The 26,516-nt window shown below is 53.7% G+C and overlaps 6 protein-coding genes across 10 annotated transcripts; 4 read left to right on the top strand and 2 right to left on the bottom strand.

Annotated features, from left to right (window-relative positions):
* Positions 1–165: 165 nt before the first annotated feature.
* On the top strand, positions 166–7,100 carry thbs3a (thrombospondin 3a). 4 transcript variants are annotated; one of them, XR_008416699.1, is made up of 23 exons: positions 166–1,418; positions 1,866–2,072; positions 2,329–2,582; positions 2,648–2,750; positions 2,823–2,849; positions 2,932–3,014; positions 3,073–3,124; positions 3,182–3,330; positions 3,409–3,546; positions 3,612–3,686; positions 3,750–4,079; positions 4,140–4,247; positions 4,308–4,467; positions 4,538–4,656; positions 4,724–4,776; positions 4,840–5,021; positions 5,100–5,278; positions 5,353–5,401; positions 5,473–5,669; positions 5,969–6,141; positions 6,500–6,639; positions 6,712–6,921; positions 6,988–7,100. XR_008416699.1 is itself a non-coding variant. In XM_053888118.1 (23 exons), the coding sequence occupies exons 2-23, from the start codon at positions 1,346–1,348 to the stop codon at positions 6,771–6,773; spliced, it is 2,913 nt and encodes a 970-aa protein (XP_053744093.1). In that variant the 5' UTR covers positions 166–693; positions 777–1,345; the 3' UTR covers positions 6,774–6,969. The 4 variants fall into 4 exon arrangements, 3 of the variants coding, with proteins under 3 accessions (XP_053744093.1, XP_053744095.1, XP_053744094.1); XM_053888118.1 differs by lacking the exon at positions 6,988–7,100 and having other exon boundaries at positions 166–693; positions 777–1,418; positions 6,712–6,969; XM_053888120.1 differs by lacking the exon at positions 6,988–7,100 and having other exon boundaries at positions 3,750–3,902; positions 3,969–4,079; positions 6,712–6,969.
* Positions 7,101–8,478: 1,378 nt separating this feature from the next.
* On the top strand, positions 8,479–9,858 carry hjv (hemojuvelin BMP co-receptor). Its single transcript, XM_053843842.1, has 3 exons — positions 8,479–8,575; positions 8,642–9,174; positions 9,238–9,858. Exons 1-3 carry the CDS (start codon positions 8,479–8,481, stop codon positions 9,856–9,858), a joined length of 1,251 nt encoding a protein of 416 aa, XP_053699817.1.
* Positions 9,859–10,050: 192 nt separating this feature from the next.
* Positions 10,051–11,520, bottom strand: si:ch73-139j3.4 (tetraspanin-19). The gene is made up of 8 exons (XM_053843841.1): positions 11,453–11,520; positions 11,249–11,327; positions 11,070–11,182; positions 10,899–10,973; positions 10,740–10,838; positions 10,479–10,676; positions 10,303–10,386; positions 10,051–10,209 (listed from the first exon to the last, which is right to left on the bottom strand). Exons 1-8 carry the CDS (start codon positions 11,516–11,518, stop codon positions 10,051–10,053), a joined length of 873 nt encoding a protein of 290 aa, XP_053699816.1. The 5' UTR covers positions 11,519–11,520.
* A 3,104-nt stretch (positions 11,521–14,624) lies between these two features.
* On the bottom strand, positions 14,625–16,874 carry LOC128772102 (uncharacterized). 2 transcript variants are annotated; one of them, XM_053888180.1, is made up of 7 exons: positions 16,581–16,874; positions 16,159–16,255; positions 15,982–16,045; positions 15,794–15,911; positions 15,646–15,717; positions 15,527–15,580; positions 14,625–15,447 (listed from the first exon to the last, which is right to left on the bottom strand). In XM_053888180.1, the coding sequence occupies exons 2-7, from the start codon at positions 16,248–16,250 to the stop codon at positions 15,035–15,037; spliced, it is 813 nt and encodes a 270-aa protein (XP_053744155.1). In that variant the 5' UTR covers positions 16,251–16,255; positions 16,581–16,874; the 3' UTR covers positions 14,625–15,034. The 2 variants fall into 2 exon arrangements, with proteins under 2 accessions (XP_053744155.1, XP_053744156.1); XM_053888181.1 differs by having other exon boundaries at positions 14,625–15,444.
* A 352-nt stretch (positions 16,875–17,226) lies between these two features.
* smad10b (SMAD family member 10b) lies at positions 17,227–22,887 on the top strand. Its single transcript, XM_053888155.1, has 11 exons — positions 17,227–17,336; positions 18,073–18,321; positions 19,516–19,693; positions 19,771–19,887; positions 19,943–20,137; positions 20,356–20,466; positions 20,577–20,630; positions 20,698–20,881; positions 20,940–21,108; positions 21,181–21,268; positions 21,641–22,887. Exons 2-11 carry the CDS (start codon positions 18,079–18,081, stop codon positions 21,844–21,846), a joined length of 1,545 nt encoding a protein of 514 aa, XP_053744130.1. The 5' UTR covers positions 17,227–17,336; positions 18,073–18,078; the 3' UTR covers positions 21,847–22,887.
* A 146-nt stretch (positions 22,888–23,033) lies between these two features.
* Positions 23,034–26,391, top strand: anp32e (acidic (leucine-rich) nuclear phosphoprotein 32 family, member E). The gene is made up of 7 exons (XM_053888182.1): positions 23,034–23,231; positions 24,568–24,717; positions 24,789–24,911; positions 24,979–25,135; positions 25,284–25,417; positions 25,486–25,540; positions 25,600–26,391. The coding sequence occupies exons 1-7, from the start codon at positions 23,178–23,180 to the stop codon at positions 25,692–25,694; spliced, it is 768 nt and encodes a 255-aa protein (XP_053744157.1). The 5' UTR covers positions 23,034–23,177; the 3' UTR covers positions 25,695–26,391.
* The last annotated feature ends 125 nt before the right edge of the window (positions 26,392–26,516 follow it).

The following is a 26,516-nucleotide window of genomic DNA, read 5'->3' as shown; positions in this document are numbered from 1 at the left end:
GTTCAGGTCAGTTGTCAGGACCAATCTGACTGGAACTGCTGCCTTGTGTGGACCTCAGTACCAGGTTAGTGAGTGGAGGACCAGCAGAGTTCTGGTGTGGCTCTAGAAAACCCAGCGGGTCATAATTCCTCAGCGTAGACCGTCAGTGGAAACATCCTTCAGGCTGCCCAGACCCTCCACCCCCCGATCTGCTGTAGACCAGCAGCTGCGCATGACCACATCACTGAGGAATCCTCTGTGTGTGTATGTGTGTGTGTGTTAATGAGCTGATCTGGAAACAGTTTGACGCACTTCACCTGATGGTCCTGAAGCAAAGAAGCTGCTGCTGCCCCCACCACCACACACATCCCACAGCCCCTCCCTCGCCTACTGTTAAAGTCAAGTTGCTGTGGTGACGCATCAGCACAAACAAACAGAAGAGCTACAAAGAGAACTCTGACTGGATCTGCTCCTCCAAATCTCATGTCAGCAGCAGCAGCAGCACGAAGAGCTGCAGAACCGGGACCAGACCTCCAGGACCACCCTCCCCCAATATTAAAAGTGATGACACAGATGTTGCCCACCTGAACAAAGTGACCCAACAGAGGACAACTTCTCTCTCATCCTTTGTTGCTCATTGAGACCAAGTTACATGGCTGACACTCTGGTTCTGGACCCTGTGGTGGACCTTTGATCTTTCACCTCTACCCTCTGGTATTATTGCAAACTTCAGTTCAACAAGCGTCTCCTGTTCACTGCTTTCACCAGACCAAACCCGAGTCCTGATCCATTTCCAGGTCTGAGGGAGGTGAAGTCCCCTACCAGTAGGTGGAGCTGGAGCTCAACAATACCTCCGGTCTGGACAAGTGACATCTGGAGCCCTGCGTACAAATATGTGTCATGGAACGTCACGCTGTTGCTGTTTATGCCTCTATCGAGTCAGAGCTTCTTCATGTTGGACACCATGGTGGCGAGTCAACTTTTCCACAGTGCAGCAACTTCTCTCGTCCTTTTCCAACTGTAATTATTGAAGACAACACTGAAGTTGATTACCATTCTCAATCACCGACATCCAGCCAATCGCTTGTCTCTTCGCGGTCGCGCGCTCCAGCCAGTGCGCGCGACCTGACGTGAGACTTGTGGCGCGCATTGACAGGAGCGCGGCACCGTTAGCCTCGCGCTGGTTCTCCTCCGAGTCTCCTCCGTTCTGCGCGTCCGTGTGGTTCTGGCCCGGGCTCTGGTCCACCTCCACCTCCTTCTCCTCCTCCTCCACGGTCGAACCTCATCGCTTGCACCCGGTCCCAGAGCTCCGTGTTCCGCCCTGTCCGGACTCGTCTTCCCCTCTGGTTCGGCTCTCTCCGCTGACATGGGTTCAGCTTCTGTGATTCTGCTTCTGCTGTCAGTGATGAAAGTCTCGACCGGAGCCCCGGATGTTGAAGGTGAGAAACTTTTTATTGATCACGAACGTTGTAGAGATGTGACGTCACATCGCAACTGCCACTCGGAATCCTGGACATCACGGAGCTGGGTCACACTTGGATTTTGAACGCTCAATTCCCGAGGAGACGACCTTGTTGCGAATCTGACCGGATGTTGCAAACTAGCTGAAGAAAAGAGTAGACCGAGGCTCACTGGTTCCGTGGGATCTGTCTTCCCCGGCCCAGGCTAACCTCGGCTCCTCCTCACCCCACCGCCCCAACCTTCCCCTCCGGACCAGTTTTGGTCCATGTTCTCCTCTTCTTCGTCTAGTCACACCACATCTGCACTCTGACTTGGGAAGATCCGGAGTTAGTCAGAGTTGAAATGGCTGGGGAAAAGAGCCTGAAGATAAGTTACCATGGCGATCATGCAGTCTGACCCGTCTCTGTGTGTGTGTGTGTCCTCAGTGATAGACATGTTGAGTCTCCAGGACTCCAAACAGAGTGCAGCAGCGGTGGAGAAGATGTCAGACGGACTGAGCACGCTCAGTGACCTTTACGTGGCGTCCACGCTCCGGGTGCCAGCCAAGCTTGGCGGCGTCCTGCTGGGATTCTACAGCCGACAGGACAACAGAAAGTTCCTGGAGGTGGCTGTTATGGGGAAGATCAACAAAGGTTGGTGTCACATGACTCAGGAATCTGGTTTATAAGTCTGAGACGTAACGAGTTGGGCTGCAACCTTTGACCTCCAGCAGGAGTGCAGCTGCCCAAGCCTCCTTCATCTAATCTTTCTCTCTGTGCTTCTTGTTCAATCCCCCTCCTTTTCCTCAACACCATCTTTGTCTGTTGTCATCTCCATCTTCACCTCCTCTCCTTCCTCTCTTCCTTTCTCTCCTCCATCCTCACTCGCCTGTGTTCTTCTTCTGCCTAGTCCTGGTCCGTTATGTGCGGGCGGACGGTAAGGTCCACACGGTGAACCTGCAGAATGCCAACCTGGCGGACGGGCGGAGCCATTCCATCATTCTGCGTGTGAGCGGCCTGCAGCGCGACACGCTTGGCATGGAGCTCTACGTGGATTGCAGACACGCCGACTCCAGCCAGGGTCTGCCGCAGCTGGTGCCGCTCCCCCGGGAGCCCGACCTGGTGGAGATCCGGCACGGCCAGAAGGCCTATGCCCGACTGCAGGTGAGCTCTGGCCTCAGGTCAGATGTTTGCTGGAGACCCCATGCTGCTCTGGTTGTGTTCCTCAGGGTGCAGTGGATTCTCTCCGCGTGGCTTTAGGGGGCAGCGTTGCGAAAGCTGGCTCGCTGATCGACTGTCCGTTTCAAGGCGACGCCACCAACTCCAACTCAGGTCAGTCCCCTTGTGACCCCTGGTCCAAACCACAGCTGTTTTGTCCTTAACTTGGGCCTGGTCATGTTCCAGTGAGCGGTGAGCTGAACTCCATCCTGGGTGAGTCGTCGACTACCTCACGCCAAAACCGCGGTTTAGAGAAGCGCTGCGTCACTGTCGTCGTCTCTGCTACTTCCTGTAGGTGACCACACCAAGGCTCTGATTGGCCAGCTCATCATCTTTAACCAGATCCTGGGCGAGCTGCGGCAGGACATCAGAGAGCAGGTGAGACGGGGGGGGGGGTAGACAGGTCAGGCAGGAAGTCATGGTGTCTCCCTCGCAGGTGAAGGAGATGTCTCTGATCAGGAACACCATCCTGGAGTGTCAAGTCTGCGGTGAGTTCTTCCTCCTCTTCAGTCTTCACGGGATTAAAGCCTGCCCCTCCCCCACAGGCTTTCACGAGCCACGGTCCCGCTGCGCCCCCAACCCTTGCTACCCAGGCGTGCCCTGCATGGAGAGCTTGCACTTCCCCGGCTACACCTGCGGACCCTGTCCACCCGGGACCTCTGGCAATGGAACCCACTGCGAGGACGTGGACGAGGTGACGAGAGTAGAAGATGTTGGGACAGGTCTGCCTCTGTTCTCCTCCCTGACGAATGTTGTCCGTCGCCATCTGCAGTGTCAGCTCTACCCCTGCTTCTCCCCTGAGGCCTGTGTCAACACGATCGGGGGCTTCAGCTGTCAGCCATGCCCTCCTGGACTGTGGGGGGCGCCGCTGGTTGGGAGTGGTCTGGACTATGCCAAGACACACAAGCAGGTCAGACTCTCCTTCCAAGACTCTTCCAACGCTCTGTGAGCTCACGGCGAGTGTGTGTCTGGCAGGGTTGTGCGGACATCGACGAGTGTGTGGATCTGCCTGAGGCCTGCGTGGCCCACTCCGTCTGCATCAACACAGTGGTGAGTCCGGCGATGCTGGAGGGCCTCGCCCGAGCCACTCACCTGATTCTCCCTGTGTCCCAGGGCTCCTTCAAGTGCGGTGCCTGCAGACCTGGTTTCCGTGGAAACCAGACGGTTGGTTGTTTTCCTCGTCAGTCGTGTGCAACCTTGACCTTTAACCCCTGTGACACCAACGCACACTGTAGCATGGAGAGGAACGGAGAGGTGTCATGTCGGGTCAGTGGTGTGTGCATGTGCCAGGCTGTGTGCTGTTCCCTTTGTGTATCTCTGTTGTGTGTTCAGTGTAACGTGGGCTGGGCTGGCAACGGGAACACCTGTGGCGTGGACACCGACATCGACGGCTACCCCGACCGCTCGCTGCCCTGCATGGACAACAACAGACACTGTAAACAGGTAAACTCTTGCTGATGTTGTTGATCTGGACCGTGAGAGTGACAGCGGCCGCTCCTCCAGGACAACTGTCTCCACACGCCCAACTCTGGCCAGGAGGACGCGGACCAGGATGGCATCGGAGACCAGTGTGATGAGGACGCAGACGGAGACGGGATCAAGAATGTGGAGGTGCGTGTGAGCGTGCGTGTGTGAGAGGCGCTGTCATGTGACCCGTCCTCTGTCCCACAGGACAACTGTCGTCTGGTGCCCAACAGAGACCAGCAGAACTCTGACAGCGACTCGTTTGGAGACGCCTGTGACAACTGTCCCAACGTCCCCAACAGCGACCAGAAAGACACGGACAGCAACGGGAAAGGAGACGCCTGCGACCAGGACATCGACGGGGACGGTGACCAGAACCAGAGTCCTGATGGGTCTAAGTATGGACCAGCTTCATCTCTCCGTCTCTGTGTGTGTAGGGATTCCAAACGTCTTGGACAACTGTCCGAGGGTCCCAAACCCCATGCAAACTGACCGGGACAGAGACGGAGTTGGAGACGCATGTGACAGCTGTCCAGAACTCAACAACCCCATGCAGGTAGACACACAAGCAGGCCAAGTGTGGAGAGTCCCCGACAAACCCTGGAAGTTTGGTCTCACTCCAGACAGACGTCGACGATGACCTGGTGGGAGACGACTGCGACACCAACCAGGACTCGTGAGACACGTGAGACGTGTTTGCGTGTCAGCACCGATCTTGAGAGAGACGTGTCTCCTGCAGGGACGGTGACGGCCACCAGGACAGCAGAGACAACTGCCCCGACATCCCCAACAGCTCCCAGCTGGACTCAGACAATGACGGGACGGGAGACGACTGTGACCACGACGACGACAACGACGGCGTCCTGGATGACTACGACAACTGCCGACTCATCGTCAACCCCAACCAGAAAGATTCTGACAGTGAGACTGCGGTTTGTGTCCCACCTGTCGCTCCCATCTTCTACTGACCTTCTCTTTTGCTCTCGGTCCCGTCCACAGTGAACGGGGTGGGTGATGTGTGTGAGCATGACTTCGACAACGACGCAGTCATGGACTTGGTTGACGCGTGTCCCGAGAGTGCTGAGGTGACCATGACCGACTTCAGGGCATACCAGACTGTTATCCTGGATCCAGAGGGCGACGCCCAGATCGACCCAAATTGGGTGGTCCTGAACCAGGTGATGCCCAACACACACACACATACGCACATGAGTGCGATCTCTGGGGTTGAAGAGGTTCCTGTGTTCCTCAGGGAATGGAGATTGTCCAGACCATGAACAGTGACCCTGGTCTGGCTGTTGGTGAGTCGGAACACACGAGTCAGTCTTTGCTCCAGGTGGACTGGACGGTGTCTGCCTCTATCCTTCTTCAGGTTATACAGCTTTCAATGGCGTGGACTTTGAGGGGACGTTCCACGTCAACACGGTGACGGATGACGACTATGCTGGCTTCATCTTTGGGTACCAGGACTCATCCAGCTTCTACGTGGTGATGTGGAAGCAGACGGAGCAGTCCTACTGGCAATCACTACCCTTCAGGGCCACGGCACAGCCAGCACTGCAGCTCAAGGTTCTAGTCTCATGTCTCTGACCTGCAGCTCAAGGTTCTAGTCTCGTGTCTTCTGACCTGCAGCTTAAGGTTCTAGTCTCATGTCTTCAGTCCTGCAGCTCAAGGTTCTAGTCTCATGTCTTCAGACCTGCAGCTCAAGGTTCTAGTTTCATGTCCTCAGACCTGCAGCGGGTTCGAGTCTCACTACCTGAAACAGACTAAAAACTCTCGTTGCTGCCCTCTTGTGGCGAATATCAGAAAAGCAGATGTTCTCAGTCCACACCAGTCGATTCTGATGCAGAAGCTCTGTGGGCCGACAGGCGGTGAAGTCCCAGACTGGGCCCGGGGAGTACCTGAGGAACGCTCTGTGGCACACAGGGGACACGCCCGGAGAGGTCAAGCTGCTCTGGAAGGATCCTCGGAACGTTGGCTGGAAGGACAAGACCTCCTACCGCTGGCAGCTCAGTCACCGGCCGCAGGTTGGATACATCAGGTGAGCATCTGGGCCAAGTGACTGTGTACTGAGTGAGGCACTGCAGGTGGCAGAGCTGGACACAGCCTGTCAAGTTTGTCTGAATGAGTCACAGAACTACCACAGTACTGGTGAGCCCAGCCGGTTCTGGATCCTTAGTCCTCCCTCTCTGGATCGTCTCTGTGGCTCCTCCGTTGTCCCAGTCTCCATGGCGACGACAGGGATCTACTGGGCGACCGTTGATGTGGAGATGGGCGACTCCAGTCAGAGTTGACTAAGTAGCCCTGTGGACTGACTTGTCAGCTGTTTGTCTGGTCCTGCTGGTGAACCCACTGCTACAGTCCAACTCTGTGTTGAGAGACTCGTGCTGTCATCCCAGAGTGCGGCTGTTTGAAGGGGCAGAGCTTGTGGCGGACTCTGGCGTTCTGCTGGATACAAGCATGAGAGGCGGCAGGCTGGGCGTCTTCTGCTTCTCCCAGGAGAACATCATCTGGTCCAACCTGCGGTACCGCTGCAATGGTGCGGCCCATTTGTTTTTTCATTTATCTCTGTCCATGTGTTGTGACCTCAGACCTTTGATCTTGTCCACAGACACGCTTCCTGAAGACTTCCAGTCTCATCGCAAACAAGTTCTGATGCACATCCAGGTGTGACACGCACTCACACACGAGTGAACAGAGGACTCAAACTGGAGACTGGAGGTCTGGATTTGGGCACTCGTCTTTTGACCTCTGACACAAGTTTGAACTGCACATGAGGCAGAAGACTGTCCTGGGCACAAGTGACCTGCAGAAACAACATGTGTGTATTGACAAACATTTATGTTTCAAATGTACAAAGAGTTTTAATAAAGCAACATTTTCATAGCTCTCTTGATGGTGGTCTCTGATGAAGGTCTCTCTGTCTGTGGACCTTATTTTGTGATGATGCAACTCCTTGGAGGTCAGCAGAGGTCACGACCCTGGGGTCGGGGAGGCCGGGACGAGTGCAATATTGGAGAGGGACAACAGTGCACCACATCCTGGACCTGCCCGACCCGGGGATGAAGGTTCACATGGAGAAGGGTGTAGCGCCTACTTCCTTCCACCCCTTCCACCCCTGAAGCTGGGGTGGGGAGCAAAGACTGAGCCACATGGTCTAACAGCAGACATCCAAGTACCCCTGGGCTTCCTACTGACCTGGACCTTAGGGTGGATGGCAACTCCACCATGAACAGAACAGCACAGCTGGCAACTGAGTCCAGAGTCAGTTCAGGTCCAAGGTCTACGAGGGTCCAGAGTCTTTGAGGTTCCATATCCATAAAAAGCTCATGGAGCTGGTTCTGAACGGTTGTGGATCCGGAGGTTCTGCCTGGCCTGGGGCATCGTCTGTCCTGGTGGAGATCCAGACTCCCCCTTCAAGTCCCCCCTCTAACAAAGGGCCTGCAAACTGCTCGGCGAGGCGTGGAGGGGCCCTGCTCGCCTCTTAAAGGGCCCACGTCCTGCTGGACCTGGACCAGTCCCACCAGTCCCAGATCACAGCTGATGTCTGGATCCAGATTGTGGTGGGGTTTAATTCGTGATGTCACCGATAACTGTGGCATCACTGTATAGGATGGAAAAGTCTAATACTGCCACCTCCTGGACATCTGCTGGTAACCCACATCTGTGTGAGCATGTCCGTGTGAGTGCAAGTGTGTTCGTCTGTGTGGACAGTTGTCGTGCAGCAGGTGTGGGTTTCTGGCGTTTAATTTAGAATCAGTGGACCCTCCCAGTCAGCTGTGGGACCCCCCACCCCAGACCAGAACACACAGAGATCCGGACCTGTCCCAGAGAGTCTGGACGAGACAGTCAGAGAGTGGTCGGGGTCCTGCTGGACGTCTGACATGGACATGACGGGATCATAACCTCCATGTAAGATCAGGCGCTGCGGCTGGCAGCTCCTCTGTGTTTGTCTGCGAAAGACGTTTTGTGTTGCTGAGTGTGAGTGCTGTTGTGTTGTTGTGTGTCAATACTGTTAATTCAGATTCACTTGGGGTTTCTTGCTTGTTTTTTATCCACAAATTCGTGTGTCTGTGACCGTGGGAGCAACTGGCATTTAAATTTAGCTCAGCTGTGGTGGGGGGTTCAGGGGGTGGGGTAAGGGTTAGCTGGCTGTGCCAGTCACATGACCATAGGACAGGACTGGAGTGAGCCTACGTGATCATGACAGCTGTGCTGGACCCATGACAGAGCCCAAATCCTGACACTGGTTCAGTCTCATGTCGATCACCACATCTCTTCAGGTCACCTGATGGGCCCGAAGAAGGAAAGTTGATGTCCTCCTTTAGAGTAGGGACCAGATACCAGATCCCAGTGTCCCAGCAGTTGGTGAACCAAGATGGATGCCTGGATCTCAGCACGTCGTCCAACTGCGTTTCCATGGAAACCCGTCTTTCACTTGACCCTGCTGCTGGTCCAGCTGAGTGTCCCTTCAGGTACCGAGACACCAAAGCCCCTGTTGACCCCATCACTCTTCTGGTCTTGAATCTTCTTGCTTTCAGTTGCAGCTTCCTGTCGCATACTGAGGTGCAACTCGGAATTCGTAGCTGCAACGCTGGACTTGGGGAGCAGCGCTGGTGCAGCTGGGGGGTCCGCGGGCGGGGCTCCCCTCTCGAGAGAGGTGGTGAACGCCGGCTACTGCCGCGCCCTCCGCTCCTACGGCATGTGTACGAGGAAAATGGCTCGTGCGTGCCGCGGTGACTTGGCCTACCACTCGGCGGTCCAGGGAATCGAGGATTTGCTGATCCAGCACCGTTGCCCGCGGGCCGGGCCCACTGCACAGCCGAGGCCTCTTCCTCAGGGCACCTTGTCAGGGGACTGCCTGTATCTGAAGGACCAGATGACAAAACTGGAGCAGGTCCCTGAGCTCCTGCACTGCGGCGTCTTTGGAGACCCGCACATACGGACCTTCTACAACGACTTCCAGACATGTGCGGTGCCAGGGGCGTGGCCTCTGGTGGACAACCAGTACCTGTATGTCCAGGCCACCAGCACACCCATGAGAGGCGGGGCGTTTGCCACCGCGCTCACTAAGGTGAGTCGACTTTTTGGGTCCCATGAGTCATGTGACTTTAACTGTGCTATGGCCTCCGAACAGGTGACTATCATCTTCAAGAACTGGCGTCATTGTGTGGCCCAGCAGTTGTACCAGGCAGAGCTGGACAACGTCCCAGCTGCCTTCGCTGATGGGTCTGTGTCCAGCGGTGAGCGCCACGGTCCTCACAGCCTTCTGGTGCGGACTCAGAGCCCGGGCCTCCACGCGGAAATCCAGGCCACACACATAGGAACGGTGCTGGTGGTGCGACAGGTGGGACCCTCACTGAGCCTGTCTGTCCGGGCGCCCCGCAGCATCGTGGAGGCTTTCGGGTCAGAGCAGGACCTGCAGCTATGCGTGTGGGGCTGCCCCCCCTCCCAGAGGCTCAACACCCTCCGGCCTCCTCATGTGGCGGCGCCGCCTCTGCCCGCTCACGCTCATTGTGGCTCCCTGCTCCCAGCACAGGACGTCTACTACAGGGCTTGCGTGTTTGATGTGGTCACCACCGGAGACCTGAACGTCAGCGCGGCATCTGTCGTTGCCCTGCAGGACGCTCGTGCTCTCATCGCGGACGCAGAGACACTTCACTTGCTGTCCGTCTCATCCGCCCAAAATGGACTGGTTCTGGTCCACCCAACGGTGCCACTGCTGCTCGGCCTGCTTGGAGCTGTGATCACACAATGACGGAAGAACCAAAACCAGACCTACTGGACCAACACCATGGACTGTAGCAGCACCAATCATTTCCTACAAGCTGTTTTTCAAAATAAAAGTTCCAGCTTTTTCACAGCGTCATCCACACAAGTCCCATGTAAAATGGTGAACTAGGTTTAATCACAGACTGAAACAACATAAATTAAATACACAGTCCTACAGCTACTGGTCCACAAGTGGCTGGTCGTCATGGAAACTGTTGTCATCGATGTCGCTGTGTTCGGTCGGTAGGTCATCATCTGCTCCTGGCTCGGTTTTTATGGGCGCAGTCTTTCGTCTGACCGCCCGGTAAAGGAACCAGCTGAGGAGCAAGTAGATCACCTGGATGAAGAGAAGAGGCGGGGTTAGTGCCAGGGGGGAGGTGTCAAACGGCTGGACGTCACCGTGACATAATCACGTGGCGTCAGAGCGCACCTCAGTCAGGAGGAGTCCGAAGTCCATCCCAACAATAGTGACGATGTTGGCCTGCAGCCAGTCGCGCAGCTGCACGTCGCAGCCCTGGACTCAAGCACAGAGCAACGCAAAATCGTGAAACAGTTCTGTCATTACGTGTTGGAATCGGCGACCTGTGCCCCCCAGCGTGTGGTCACCTGGCTGTTGCTGGCATTCCCTGCTGCGATCTGTGGATTGGTCAAGTTCTGCAACTTCGAGCACCAGCGAGCCATTGGCTCGAGATCGTGGGAGCGGAAGCAGGAACACGGCAGCACATCCGGGCCACTCAGGTTCAGAGTCCGGATGAAGTCGTTGTTCAGCCAATCAGAATGGCCGCTTCTGCCACAGCAGCTCTCCTGCGAGCAGGTAGGAGAGTGGATGCTGCTGCTGCTGCTGCAGACAAACGCTACACGACTCACCTCTCTTTGAACTTTGTCCAGCAGCGAGTCCATGTGGTCTCCACCAGTGCCATACTTGATGATGATGTCATCAACGGCTTGGTTTAGATTCTCCTGGATCTGAGTCAAAGTTATTCAAGCAAAAGCAGGGCCAAGTCCAAGACAAGATCCAGGACCGACCTGCAGTTTGTTGAGTAGCAGTAGCAGTGTGACGTAAATCTGCCCGAGGACCAGGATCAGCAGGAGAATCTGGTTCTGTTAAAATCACAACAATAAATAAGTAAATCAAGAGGGAGCAACTGTTGAGGTGATGAGATCAGAACACTGATCTAGAAGTGATGGTCAACTCACCGTCAGCAGCAAGACTCGGTTCTCCCTGGCCACCCCCAAACATCCCACAACACTGACCACTATCACCATGGCGCCGATCAGCGCGAGACACAGGGCAGCCAGCAGCACCTGATCTACACACACACACAATCATTGGCCCATGTGTAAACACAGATCATTGTCTCACACACACAACTCACCTGAGGCGGCCACGCCGATGAAGCTTCCAGAGTCATAGAGGATCCAGAGTCCGGCGCCACCAATGCTCAGCCCGAGGGCCTGCGGGCAGAGGTGACACACACCAGAAACTCAAAACATAGTGATTCCTCGAGACCAACTCTGCCGCTGTTGTTTTTGTGTAGTAAACCAAGTGACAAGTGAACATAGACTGAAGCTGGTCTCACCAGGAAGAAGATGTTCCAGATCAGAGAAAAGAACTTGAGCAGCAGAAGCTTCAGCTGTGGGTCCATCTCCTCTGTTGTATTGGTTACCGGCAGGTTCTGGTTCTGCTCAGGTCAGTGGCTGTTTCAGCTGCACAGCTTCCTCATCTGTGACCGTCGTCACAAACCCTGACCAGAGTCCACTTCCTTATTGTGCTCACATGGCCACACACACAGCAGTGTGTCCTGTGAAGTACCAAAGATGTAGTAGCGATGATGATGAAAGCCATGATCGTAGTAGTTTGATTTGTTGCCGCTGCAACAAGTACTGAAGAGTATTTTTAGAACAGGGAGAGGTGATACTATGTATGAAGTATTTGCTGTCTAGATTTCTAGTACTGATCCTGCAGTTTTTATAGTACAAGAGGCACCAGCAGTTGTAGTCCAGAAGAAGTAGGTCTAATAGTATGAGCTTGAGCAGACATGGCACAAGAAGTTTTCATTAGCATTACTTATCTATAAGAGCAGTATTTCCGTAGCAGTAATGCAGTGGGTGTTTGTGGGTGGAACCTGGGGGGCGGGACGAACATATGGTGCACAAGATAAGTGTTGGACCAGTTGCAGGACCGTGTGAGCTCGGATCTCTCAGCATCTCAACAGGATGACGGGGCTGCTGCTCGGACTGCTGCTGTGTGCGCTGTGCTGCAGGTCATTTGAGGTCAGAGGTCAGTCGGGCTGCTTGATTCTGGGTTGCACTTTAGTTCCATGATTGTGTATTGTCGATGATGGGATGATAAGACAGAAGCAACTGAGGAGATGAAGTCACTTGATGCAGTCTGCGCGCCACTTGTGATGATTTTGTCATGAGAAGTGGGACGTGGAGGATTTGGACTGACTGAGGCGTCAACGTTGATCTGCTTTCAACATGTTTATTTATGAGCCGCCACACAAGGAACGTGACCTCAGTCCACCACATAAGTGGAATGCAATCAGAAAGTGGTGTTTTTCGTCGACAGACAGCAGTGCACTGGACGAGCCGGCCGTGTTCGTCTATGACAACATGACTGAAGCCGACTACTACAACGAGTCGTTGGACTACTACCACTACGAAGGTGACGTAGTTTTCCCACATGACGACGGAGATCCCGAGTTAATCTTCGACCGGGTGAGTCAAACACACACTCTGGGTGGGGAACATCTCAGTGTCAGTGCGGGGCAGTTGCCGGATGAAGCGACTTTGACCTCTGACCCCGAGGAGACTCGGACCCAAGGCAACACATTCCAGACGTGACCACTCAAATAAAGTCTCCACTGTCTGACACGAGGAGCCACAACAGGAAGTCCATCCAGTTGCAGAGGTCTCTGTTGTTGTGGGGGCTTCATGATGATGTCACCACATTCCTCCGGACGTACTTGGGCCAAGACTCGTCAACAAGGATCCGTTTCTTGACTGAATTGTGCTCCGGGACCAGACCCTGGTTCTGACCCGACTGGGGCAGCAAAATCAAATGGCAACACTCAGACTTCAGAATGGGCCATGACTGGGTCCTGTTCTAGCTCTTAGTTCTCAGAAGAGGCCCAGCGAGTCGGGACCTCAATCTCATGATGCTGGTCTCGCCATCTCCTCAGGTCTCAGGGACCATCGAGTGCAGCTCCATTCTGCTGCTGAGCATGGTGTTCCCTCTGATGGTGACCTGCTGAGGACGTGAGGACATGACGTGCCAAGAGGTGAGACCTTCTTCAAGTCAGGAGTATGCAGAGCTGGTGTTTGGGTCCAGATCGGTCTTGACACCTTCTCCAAACCTGTTCCGGGTCTTCTGGTGAAGTTCTTCTGCAGCTGTAGACCTCCACACTGTCAGTTGGTGGTGGAGGAGGAGGACCTTGACCTCCAACTCTCAGGTGACCCCAACTGCTGTACTGATCCACCACCCGTCTTCCTGTAGGTTCTGACCTGATCAGCCATGATGAGGAGGGCCAGAACCCACCAGAACCAGGAGCGAGACAGAGTCCAGAATTGTCAGGCAGTTTTAATAAAAACAAACCTGATACACCTGAACAGCTCAACTTATCTGCTGCTGGCAAACAGTCACCACCTTTTGGTTTTGACATGGTTTCAAGCGTCATCTTTGTTTCTGTGTCATGTCCATGTCGTGCCTCCTGGCCCCGTGACCGAGGGCTGGCGCAGGCCTCACTGGAGCGCCCCCTCTGGTCGGAGCCTGTATTGCATGTGTGATTTGGTGTGAAAGTGTCTCACTTCTGATGCGGAGTCTTGAACGGATCGAGTCCAATTACCACCAGTGAGTCTGTGGTTGCATAAGCAGGTCAATTCCATCTCGCCACTTCATTCGCCCGCATACACCTCAGTCTGGCCACCGCTCACGTCGGACCCCGACACCAGCTGCTGTCCCGGTCCAGTTGAAGCTCCAGGATGACCCGACTCAGCTGTGCTTGCTTGCTGTTGCTACTGTGTTCAGTCTCTGTGACATCAGACCCCATAGGGAGTCAACGGAGGGAAACAGGGGAAAATCTGGTGAGTGTGATGTCACTGTCTGTAAATCACACCAGCACTGCCGAGGTTTCAGGCAAAATCCTCCCAGGCAGCAGGGGGCGATGTAACCACCGAGACAGTGGTTACATCGCCCCCTGTATCGCCCCTAATTCTACAAATTTTTCAACAACCAAAGTCAGTGAGGATAATCTTTGACCCGTCACATGGTCCAGACCATCTATCTTGGCCATCAAAACCAGAACCTCCCAGCTCAAGGTCCTCCAGAATGTGGAAGAGAAACTGGAGAAACTTCAGCACCGGACACTGGTGTCTCTGGACAGACGAGAGACAGACGGCTGCCAATCGTGAGTCTCTTCTGAGCCCAACATGCACGACTTCGCTGTCTCCCTCTCTCACCTGTCTGTCCTCTCAGTGCGATGACAGCGCCTCCGGTTGGGCGAAGAAAGGTCAGTGGTTGGGACAGCTCTGTGAGTGTCCACGAGGATCCAAGTGCAACTTTTTCTTCCCCAAATGTTTGTGATGACGTCATCCAAGGATGGCATCATCACTGTGTGGGACACTGCAGGTCAATTGGGACAGACTTCCAAGTCAGAAATCCTCACCAATTGCAAGAAGATAATCCAAGATGGCTTCCCTGATTGTGAACAGGAAGTAGAATCAAATATGAACAACAAAAGAAATGCCACGTATTTATCCAGGGGTAGAGTGTATTCGGACGAGAAGAGTGGAAGAAGAGCCATTGTCCATGATGCAACTTCAGAAGTGGAATGTGCTGCTCGGGTGTGATATTCCAACCTCAATGGTGTCTTGATGTGATTAAAGGGTTTTTGTTTTCACCTGCGAGCACTGAGTTCAACAGAAACGCCTCGGCTTCAGTCAAAGCTTTAGGTGGTACAGACCACTGCCGGTGTGCAGCCTAGACATCAGGCAGCTGGTCGTAATGAAGGCCCAGTCCACGTCAGGTTTCAAACCCTCAACTTGGTCTACGAGGTCCTTCTTTAATTAAAAGATATGAAGAACAAACGGAACATTTCCCAAGTAACAGCTTGTCAAAATAAAACATTAGTAGTGGGTGAGAGGTTGGGCACCGAGCCGTGTCAGTCCAGAAGCGACTGCCCGGACTGGCACATGTACTCGTCCAGCTCCTTGTCCAGACGCGCCGGCATCATGGACATGTACTCGTCCAGCTCTGCGTCCAGACGTGCCGGCATCATGGACATGTACTCGTCCAGCTCTGCGTCCAGACGTGCTGGCATCATGGACATGTAGTCGTCCAGCTCCGCGTCCAGCTGACTCTTGGTCGGCACAGGACTCTTCCAGCGGATCCAGGCCCTGGATGCCGAGGCCCCGCCACTCTGTGGTCCAGGCACAGACCAGGATGGAGTCAGAGACCCATGCAGACCGAACAACTCTGGTTCTGACTGGGCTGGAGCTGGTGCCAGGCTCAGCATGGGTCCAGTCATCATCACACGGCGTGGACCCAGACCCGCCTCACGATCGCTCCGACCTGCTACACAGGACAGCGGACGGTGTCAGACTGAGAGACCTGGACCGAAGCAGAATGAAGCCAGAGCACTTGTTGGACTGACCTGCAGCACTCAGGAAGGTTCTGGACCCCACCTGCCAGCCATGTCCCGCTGGGCCTGCAGAATAAGCGCATACATCAGTGATGCTCACACACACAACTCACACTCGCTGCTGGACCCACCTGCTGTTTGGGGTTTGAGGTTGCGGGTCTTCAGGAAGCGGTGCTGGCCTCGAGTGTGGACGCCTCGTCTATCTGCAGGAGACCCTGGTCACTGCCTACTCCACGGTTCGGTCCCTGGGGTTCTAATTCTGGACCTGCTTATACTCACTGAACCGAGCTCTCCAGCCGTACTTGTTCTTGAAACTCCAGAAGCCACAGAGCCGCTGAGTGACCTTCAGCCAGCCGAGCCGGGTCCAGAGCCCGGTCCTCTTCAGGTGGGACCGTGCCTGGAGATGCCATAAAGGAAGCCAGTGAGCCACAGCGCTTCTCTCCACCAGCCCGATCTGACCGTCTCACCCGGTGAAGACGAGGGCGTCTCCCACCACCAACGTTCAGCTGGTTCTGCAGCACCTGAGTGAACCTAGACCCAGACACTGAGTCATTGGTAGGACCAACCTCACTGATGTTTCCTGAGCTCTGGTGGAGAGGAGCACTCCTCACTTCTGACGTCAGGGGTCAAGACGCCTGGCTCACCTCTCGTGCAGGGAGACCGTGGTGGTTCTTCTCAGGCGCAGGGCCGACAGGAGCCTATTCCTCCTCTTCATCATCGCTCTGCTCTTCACCATGTTGACTGCAGGGGAAGCACAGCTGACAGTGATTGACTGACCTGCTGCTGCTGTCACGTGTGACCACATTCACACAAGTCAGTCCCTCAGCCAAGTCACTGACTGTCGTGCTGTCGTCACCACTTCATACTGAGTTAAGCATGTGCCGACGCTGCCAGGGACGGACGCCAATAACCCTGAACCTGCTTTTAAATGATTTCAAATCGATAATTAAACGGATGTTTACGGAAGCAAATGCAACTCAAGCAACTTGCCGTCGTATTTGGACTCGACGCAGTTTATGAACCGAACAGTTAAAACGAGCTGAAGAAAGAGCGACGCCGACTTTACCTGCAAGTCTTCACCTGTAGTTTGAGTAATTATCCAGTAGGGGGCTGCGTGGGTTCGCGACAGCAGAGCGCCACTTTCAACTACAGTATATTGCATCTTGACCAGCTCGCTGAAACATACGTTGGCTTTATGGTCATGTATGCTACTTTAGCACTTTGTGTTTGTCACGTGATTGGAGTTCGGACCAGTGACGACTGTCGTGGTAAATCACCAGCCTTTCAACCGTCCACAACCGTGACGCGCCCCGACGCTCAGACACCATCAGTAACGTAGCACTTTACGTTTTGTTGTCAGTTCTGGTGACGTCATCGCGCGTTGCGTGGCGCCACAGTGTTGCGTGTTGGATTTGTTCCGAAAATATACATTTTTTTTTACGTCACGTGACCACGTTTCACCTGGAGTCGGCCACGTGGGCAGAGGTCACATGCACAAACATCGGTACTTTTGGACGAGACTTCACGAGCTTATTACACTTCCGTTGTTTACGATGACGTCACGCTACGAATGTTTTCGCTGTTGCCCCACACTCGAGCAAAAACTCTCGTTTGTTCTTTTATTTTTACATGCGCAGACGTTACCTCACTTCCTGTTATGTCTGGCGGTCTGGTGAGCATGACACAGCCCCCCCCCCCCGCTCCTGGCTGACTCCACAGACAGACAGTCAGGTTGCAGCAGCAGACGGAGGGCAGACAGTCTCACCGCCGGTCTCACCGTCACACCAGCGGACCACAGCCGAGCAGAGCCGACCGTGAGCCGGTGAGTGCAGCCGCCCGATGCCGTTAAGGTTCGACCCTGGAGCTCTGACAACTGTTGATGCTCGTGTGTCTGAGCTGACTTTGCTTCGCTGCATATCACCAGACCTTAGAAGCACAGACACGTCTGAACTGTGGACGTGATGATCTCTGCCTGTCTCACCCTCGTCCTGTACAAATGTAACCGTGTGTCATCCACTCAACATTGAGAGTTTAAACTGCAGGTCTTCACTCTCAAATGAGCCTGTTGGTCTTGAGGAGTCAGGCGAGATCAGATGTCTGAGTCCAGCTGACACCAGAGGCAGACAGACGTGATGCAACGCGGTGAAACTGGAAACAGACTCGATGCAGAAGAGTCTTAGCTGTCGCTGATCGATAGATTCCCACATCAGATAGATAACACCGAGGCTCAGTTCCACATTCGCTGGTGGACGTTCCTGTCTGGAGTGTGTGGCCGAGGAACTCGTCTGTCTGTCCTGTCTCACCTCCTCTGCGGTCGACAGGTTTCATCAGTTTTCCCTCTCTGTGGGTGTGAGACTCTCCCAGGCCAGAGTGGAGGTTGACTACTCTGCTCCGTCTTGGAGAAGACACGGCTCTACTCTGAGACTAGTGAATGAGGGACAGCTGTCTATCATTTCATCAATGTTTGCCGATGATGTGGTGGACAGTTCAGGTCCCGCAAGTACTGTCGCTCTATAGTCCAGTGTCCAGGACTGACTCGAGTGTCTCTTGGTCACCAGGTGACCATGTCCGTCCTCGGGTCGGCCCCCAGCAGCACGGACGCCTGCCTCAGCATTGTCCACAGCCTAATGTGCCACCGACAGGGCGGCGAGAATGAGGGCTTTGCCAAGCGGGCCATCGAGAGTCTAGTGAAGAAGCTAAAGGAGAAGAAGGACGAACTGGACTCGCTCATCACTGCAGTCACCACCAACGGAGTCCATCCCAGCAAGTGTGTGACCATCCAGAGGACACTGGATGGACGGCTGCAGGTACGGCCACCGGGAACAACTGCTCTGCTGCTGCAGTGACAGTTGCAGCACCGGACCACGCAGTGATGCAGGAGTTGACGGTGTAGAACTGCAGAAACACTGGACCTGTGTGTGAGTGAGTGTGTGGGTGTGGACACTCCAGACAGACCATAATTATCAGTCCAGCAGATGCACTGTGCACCTGAGCTGTTCCTTCCTCGGTCCCTGTGAACTTGCAGACCTGGATCAGTTGAGCACCGTCCAGATGCATTGATGATGAGTGGTTTGTTTCATGGCTACATCCTGCCACACTCAAGTCTAAGGGATGTGAGGCTCAAACCTTCACAGCAGAGCAAACGTCCTCACGCGAGGAGAAGAACAAGATCGTCAGCAGGAGTGTTTCTGTCTGAGGCAGCGAGCAAGAGGAAGAGGGAGGGCTTGTGAGGGGGAGGACAAAGAGGAGGAGAGAGGAGGAGGAGGAGGAGGAAGGCCAGACTGGCTTGTTTTGACTGAAGCACAGGAAGGAGGCCTGTTACTGAGAGTGTGGGTGTGTGTGTGCGTGACCAAGTGTGAGCATCAGTCTGCACCTTTCTCATTTGTCCACCAGAGCCTCGCACTCGTGCTGAGTCCGTCTGTTTCTGAGACCATAGTTCTCAACAGGAAGTCTTGTGTGAGAGACCAGAGCTCTGTGGTGATGGTGGTCACTGCAGGTCTGGATCCAATATCTTCTGCTTGTGGTTCTGTCTGAGGTCCTCCAGCGGGAGGAAGGTTGTTTGGTCTGTGCTCGTTAGCTCGACCTTCGTCACGGAACAAACCACCCCATCTAAAGTCAGTGGCTGAAGCTCCACCTCCCAACATCAGGCCCAAGTCCACAGACCTGGCCGTAGCTTGTTGTGTGCTGTGATCAAACAAAAACCCGACTCTGGAGTCAGTCATGACCTCACCTCGCCTCCAAGGTCGTGGCTTCTCCCGTCTCTAGTCACAGCAACCAAGAAACACTCTTTCAAGTTTGAATTTAAAATGGACACACACACACACTTGTAAATACACACACAGAGACACTCACAGGTTGCTGTGGTAACCTGGTTCGTGACTCAGTCAGGCACTTTATATTTCCACAATCTTGTTACCTCCCTGTCTGTCTGCAGAGGTTCCTGTCCCTTCACCTGTCTCACGGCTTTCCGTCTCTCTCCCTTTCGCCTGTCTCCCTGTCAGGTGGCAGGCAGAAAGGGCTTCCCTCATGTCATCTACGCCCGTCTGTGGCGGTGGCCCGATCTCCACAAGAATGAACTCAAACACGTCAAGTTCTGCCAGTTCGCCTACGACCTCAAGTACGACAACGTGTGTGTGAACCCTTATCACTACGAGCGCGTGGTGTGTCCCGCCAACACCGGTACACACACTACACACACCCCGGTCTTGAGAGCACGTTCTCAATCCTGCCCTTCATGTGGACCGATCTTCTTCCAGGTCCTCAGGTGAAGGAGGAGTACATGCAGGACTGTCTCCAGGTGGATCTGTCGCCTCTCCCGGACCACTACAGCCAGCATGTCAGCATGTATCCCAGCATGCCTCTGTCTCCGCCAGGTAAGCTCACCCAGGTCCTGGGAGATGCAATGGTCCGACATGTTTCCCACGACAGGAAGCTCCATGCCGAGCAGCTGTCGGGTCGACGATGGACCAGGTCTCCTTCAGATCGCTGCACCGCAAAACCAGCACGGAGGCCGAGCTTCGCCACCACACCCCAACTCTTCCCTCACACCTCAGCCACCTCACCCGGACGGCATGACTCCCCCTCACCCACAGAGTCCAGAGTACAGTGGCGTTCCCAAACCAGGTACTGAGTGGGTCAGTGCTGGGATCATGCTAGTTTGGAGATTGTGTACTTAACGTTGGCAGCTTTACGTTTCTTGTCTTCATGATTTTTTGTGAAACATGGTCACAATATTTTTTAAGTTCATCAATTTCAGACTCAGGACAACATTTCTTTTTGCTGTTACAACGCAGGATCTTGTTTTGTGCAGTTTGTGTTCATGTCTCTTTCTCTCTCGTCAGCCACCTGGTCTGGAAACAGCGCCCCCTACAGCACGGCTGTCCCACAGCACAGTGGGCGGAGTCATCAGCAGCATCAACTACATCATCAGCAGACGCCCAACACTCATTTCTGTACGACATCACGGCACCACTGGTCCGACTCAGTGCCACCTATTCTTGTGTGGCTGCGAAGAGTCTTGGAGAAGGTCATGTGGAACATCAACACGTGTGTGTTCTTGCAGGGTCTCAGCACCACAGCTCCGCACCGTACCCTCAGCCGGTGACCAACCACCCGGGTGAGATGCTGACTGACCCAACGCTCTGGTCTTCGCCGTCACCTCATCCTCTCCTCGCTTGCTGCAGGTCCTGAGTTCTGGTGCTCCATCTCTTACTTTGAGCTGGACGTTCAGGTGGGTGAGATGTTCAAGGTCCAGTCCAGCTGTCCTCTGGTGACCGTGGATGGTTATGTGGATCCCTCCGGCGGTGATCGCTTCTGTCTGGGTCAGCTGAGCAACGTCCACCGCACGGCCGCCAGCCACCGCGCCAGGTGAGTGCCATCGCTGCTCCCCTTTCACCTCTGCTCTCACGCTGGGTTTGGGCTACAGGCTACACATCGGTCGAGGCGTCCAGCTGGAGTGTCGGGGTGATGGGGACATCTGGATGCGATGTCTGAGTGACCACTCAGTTTTCGTCCAGAGCTTCTACCTGGACCGGGAAGCCGGACGAGGACCTGGAGATGGAGTCCACAAAATCTACCCGGGGGCTTACATCAAGGTAGGCGGTGGGTGTTGATGTCTCTCCCGTCACCTGTGTCTCACCTGACCTGTCTCTCTTGCCGGTCTGCAGGTGTTTGATCTGCGACAGTGTCACAGACAGATGCAGCAGCAGGCGGCGGCTGTTGTGGGTCAGACGGGTGTCGGGTTGAACACTACCGGTGAGTGCGACGCAGTTTTTGGAAGACAAATTAAGTGTTTTCACATGAAGGAAGGGTCTCCTGACTTCTCCTCCGGGTTCCTTGTGGTGGAAGACGACGGACTGGATTTGGTCGTGGTTCCATCAGCACGCTCAGAGCTGTGACACCATTGACGTGGTGCGCACTCTGGAGCCACGGTTTTTGGGGAAACTGTTTATGAGATCGCCTTCCAGTCCAGTAAAGTGTCGGTCAACTTTTAGTTGGCACTTTAAGTGCAGACGAGCCCTCAGACTCTGAGGTGTTTGAGGGAACAGTGTGTCTTCAAACCCTGTCGGTTGAGCTTCACACTCATGTTGGCCAGCATCTGACGGACCTTTGACCTCTTCTCTGTAGGTATGTGCTCCCCTACAGGTTTAGGCGTAGACGACCTGCGCAGGTTGTGCATCGTGCGCCTGAGCTTTGTTAAGGGCTGGGGGTGCGACTATCCGAGGGAGAGCATCAAGGACACCCCCTGCTGGCTGGAGGTGCATCTCCATCGAGCGCTGCAGCTGCTGGACCAGGTGCTACACATGCTGCCGCTGCGAGAGCACACACTCTGAAGGTGTGTGTGTGTGTGTGTGTGAGAGAGAGAGGTTGAGGGTCCCACTCAGACAATCAGCTCTCCTGTAACCAATTCTGGTATAGAAACGCTAAAGAAAACATGTCCAGCCTGAGAGATGTATATTTTTGAGGTATTTATGGAGTTGAAGGTTCAATTCTCAGACTGGCCCTTTGCTCTGACACACAGTCAGACGTCCGTCTCACGGGACTCTCAGGCATCCAGGGTCCAGTTCAGACCTCCGAAGACAGAGCCGTTAGTTCAGCTGAAGCCCTGGTACCAAACCACAGAACCAAAGAGCCCGGCTGTGAGTTGCGCAGCACCGTGGGCCCGTCTCTCATATCCCTGTCTTAAGACTTTATTCAGTGAAGTCCAGCTTTAAACTTTAATCATTTTATTCTTCGGTGTTAATTTATTGACAGTTGTCTGCCAAAGAGTCTTCTGGTGGGTCACATGATCTTCATCTTGAGTTTGTGATTCATACAACTTCCCATCTTCTACGTCCAGAGCTTTATCTTAAGGGTGATAGTAAAACCTGTGCTTTGTTATCATTAAATCTTACAGTGAATACAACAGTGACTCTGTGACCTGGTGTCCTCACTCCTACTCTGCTCCGCTCACCCACCACGATTTACATTCACCAGAGAATCAAAGGAAAGATTACAAATCGTCATTCATGCAAGCTGGCTGATCAATGTCGTGAATTTTTGAAAAAGCTGTTTTAATTATTAATCATATTCAAAATATCCTATTTTAATTGCTAGAGAACATCCTCGTGCCTGGCAAAAAAAGAGCAGTTTTCATGTAATGTATCAAGTTAAATTACTCCTCTTGCTTTGACTTTTCAATAACTAAATCGCTCTTCATCTGAGGTGATCGTTTTTACTTTGAAAGACTGAACATACAGTAGTTTGTTTTCGTTCTACGCTCCATTTTTAGGAGAAACTCAAATTCCGAGTCGACTTGAATGCAACACTCGAATATGGCGGCAATGACGAACAAAGACGGAGCGTAGGTGAGGTTTAAATGTTTCACACCCGCTCCCTGGTTGGTCACAACAAAGCCGCTCTAACGCGTTGGTCGCCAATCATAGGGCAGATTATGTATTTAGGGCCGGTTTGTTTGATTGACGTGTATTTGGACCAATGGAACGTGATAATTCAGAACCTACTATGAATAAACATCAAGTTGTGGGCGTGGTCTGTCCCTGGAGGTCGGGCGCGAACAAACATGGAGGTTTAGTTCTCCTCTGGCGTCCATCACAGACGGAAGCAGCTGGTGTCTTTTCTTTTCTGTTCCGTTTAAGTTACGTCTTTTCCCGTTTGTTCAAACATGGAGATGAAGAAGAGAGTCAGTCTGGAGCTGAGGAACAGAAACCCCGCCGAGGTGAGTGAATATGAAGCACATTTTGGTATTAATTTTTGTCCATTATCGTGTACGGTGAACACCCAAGATGGAGGCTCGGACGACAACTGCGTGAGTGAAATTCCACAATCTAACGGTAAAATAATTGAAGTGGATTCAACCGTGACTTAGTGCGTTTCCGACATTTTATCTGGAGCACGACCGAGACAACATGGTGGAGCCCTGCGCACCGCCCGCGGCTGGAGGTGCTGCCGGGGCAGCGCGGTCGAACGGTCCGGGGCTCTTGAGACTTCGCGTTTTCTTCCTTCTGATACCCAACTTTGCGCGTTTTCACCAACTATCGATCGACTTTTGTCATTTCAAGATCACGTCTGTTCTCCACGACGCAGCACGCACGCGCACGAAACTGCACTCCATTCATTAATCCACCAACGCGTAATCTGACTCCTAATCTGCTATTCTTTCGATTTTGACGATGTTGAGGAACATCCCGAGGACGCGGTCGTCGATTCGGCGCAAATGAAATTCCGTCAACGAAGTTGATTTGGAATTGAACCGTAAAATTAGACGTGTAGTTCCCGCCCACCGGACATAATCCAATAAACTGTAATCTATCAAGCCACTTTATAACACCAGACATCGTGGTTCGCGGAAAGTGGACCAAAATATGGCGTCGATTCCCCGTTATCTTTAATCCGAGCACCCTCGTGTGGATTATCAGTAGTCTGCGACAGTAACCGGTTCGACAATGTCGATGCTCGTCGACATAGATTATGTTCGATAACGGGCTCGCTGACTGGTGCCAGAGAGTGTCAGGAGGACGAGATGACTCCGGGCAGCGGGGAAGGCGTCCTTCCGGGTCAGAACCACATTTAGAACGTGCTACTCTCGGACGCGCCGGTTCTATCCGGTTCCATTTGCGTTGAAGAGAAAAAAAAAACACGTTGATTGTGGTGTGTGATGACTTCGAGCATTTGTCAGAACCAGGTTTCCGGGTCGGGATCTCTGACTCATGTCAGAACACAATCCGATATTTCAGGTTCAACGGTAACCTCCTGAGGTTTGGGTTATGATGTAAAGCGATGTGCTGTCAGCAACCTCTGCTGACCTCTAAACCCCTGTTGGTGAGAGGAGGGGCCCAGTGTTGCCAGCGCTGAAACCTCCACCCAACCAACCCGAGAGTATAGAATCTTGACTGCCGATTATGTAGACGACCAGCCAGGCATGAGAGAGATGTCCCTGTTCTGAAACTTCTGTTCCTCCCCTGGTTCTGATCAGCAGTCTGGATCAGGTTGTTGAGTCGTAAATCAAATGCATTTGGAGCTGATACTAAAAGGTACCCGTTGCTCTGGTCCAGCTGGCAGAGCTGCTTGTGGACAACTGTCGTTCCAGCGACGGAGAAGTGGAGGGTCTTACTGACGAGTATAAGGAGCTGGAGATCCTCAGCATGGTAAACATTGGACTCAACTCGCTCGCCAAACTGCCCTCGCTGCCCAAACTACGCAAGGTAAGTCCTCAATTCACTCCCTGCCCTCCGTGCGCAGACCTCCTGGGTCACGTGACCCGCCTGTGTTGCAGTTGGATGTGAGCGACAACACCATCTCCGGAGGTCTGGACAAGCTGGCCGAGAAGTGCCCCAACCTGACCTACCTGAACCTGAGCGGCAACAAGGTCAAGGAGCTGAGCACCATTGAAGCTCTGGTGGGTCTCAACATCAAAGCCTCGCATAAGATGAAGCACGTTCTGATGGTTCTGCTCTCTGTTGCAGCAAAACCTGAAGAACCTGAAGAGCCTAGACCTTTACAGTTGTGAGGTGACCACACTGGATGACTACCGAGGCGGCGTCTTTGAGCTGCTGCCTCAGCTCACCTACCTGGACGGCTACGACCAGGAGGACAATGAGGTTCCAGACTCTGAGGCTGAAGGTTGGTGGTTCAGAAACACGACTAGAAAAGCTCAAGTCCACCGTCTTGTGAAGAAGTCAGATGTGATATGTTTCCGCCTTGAGTAAAGCAGCGGAGGATCTGGGTTTGTTGGGTCATTAATCATTAATCGGGTCCAACCTTCCTCCAGATGATGATGAAGCCGGTCCTCACGGAGACGACGATGACGAAGATGATGACGATGAAGAGGACGATGAAGACGACCTGTCGGACGGAGAGGAGGACGAAGTCGGGCTGTCGTACCTGATGAAGGAAGGGATCCAGGTGGGTCCCTCCTCCCTCCCACTGACCATGTGACTGCATCACTCACTTCACGCCGGCTTCCTTCACAGGACGAAGAAGACGATGGTGATTACGTTGATGAGGAGGAGGAGGAGGAAGATGGAGGTGAGCATCACTGCTCGGTTTTGTATTCAACACTCTGATGACCTCACTTCCTGTCACAGATGACGGCGTGCGAGGTGAGAAGAGGAAGCGAGATGTGGAGGACGATGGAGATGACGGAGAGGAGGAGGAGGAGGATGACGACGACGATGAGTAGATTCAGCCCTCGACCTGCCCACCGTCACCCCACCTTCCTCCCTTCCATGACCTGTGACCCTTCTACTGCGCCCTTCAGTGTCGCGGAGAAACGCAGCGTAGGAAGTGCTTGTTTTTCTGAGCCACTGGGGGGCGTGGCCTGCAGCTTCTGACCCAATCGCGTCATCATGACTGGACAGCACCTCAATTCACCACTTTTCCATGGAAGCGGACATTTCCCGGCTGCATGTCACCAGTGTTGCTGACATCAGCACGTTATCATCATCATAGCTTCACATATCAATTGCTCTTGTCGCCATAGCAACGGCCAATCCCAGCGTGGCTGCGTTTGTCCACTCGTTGCTGTCGTCGTGATGACGTGGTTCCCGTCAGCTGCAGCGCTCCTTGATCCGCGGGTCGTTATAAGCTGTTTTTATTCAGGTCGTGTCCTGTGGCGACCTCGAACTTTAAGTGTGTGTGTGTGCGTGCGTGTGTGACTAGCTTTAGCCCCACCCCAACCCAGGCTCTGGGTGGGGTCCCTGCTCCTGGAGGGTCTGTCCCAGTCTGTACATAGCAGTTCTCTGTAGCTGGTAGTCGTCTTGTCGTCGCTGCAGCGACGAGCGTCCTCCAACTTAATTTTATTTTTTTATTCCTGTTTTCTGACCGTGTGATGTCACCGAGTGTTTTTGAATAAAACAAGTTAAACTGTCCACTGATATTCATCTGCTCGACCCTCGAGTTCTCATGATAGTTACATGATGGGATACCAAGTGCTTGGTTTTCCCTTTATGCTAAAGTCTGCTAGTGTTAGTAAGCAGCGAGGATTAGCGTAGTGACTGAGCCT

The sequence above is a fragment of the Synchiropus splendidus genome, chromosome 15, assembly GCF_027744825.2.
Source record: "Synchiropus splendidus isolate RoL2022-P1 chromosome 15, RoL_Sspl_1.0, whole genome shotgun sequence".
Classification (NCBI taxonomy): domain Eukaryota; kingdom Metazoa; phylum Chordata; class Actinopteri; order Syngnathiformes; family Callionymidae; genus Synchiropus; species Synchiropus splendidus.
Note: the sequence above shows the minus strand (reverse complement) of the source record. Positions and strands in the feature narration are given on the sequence as shown.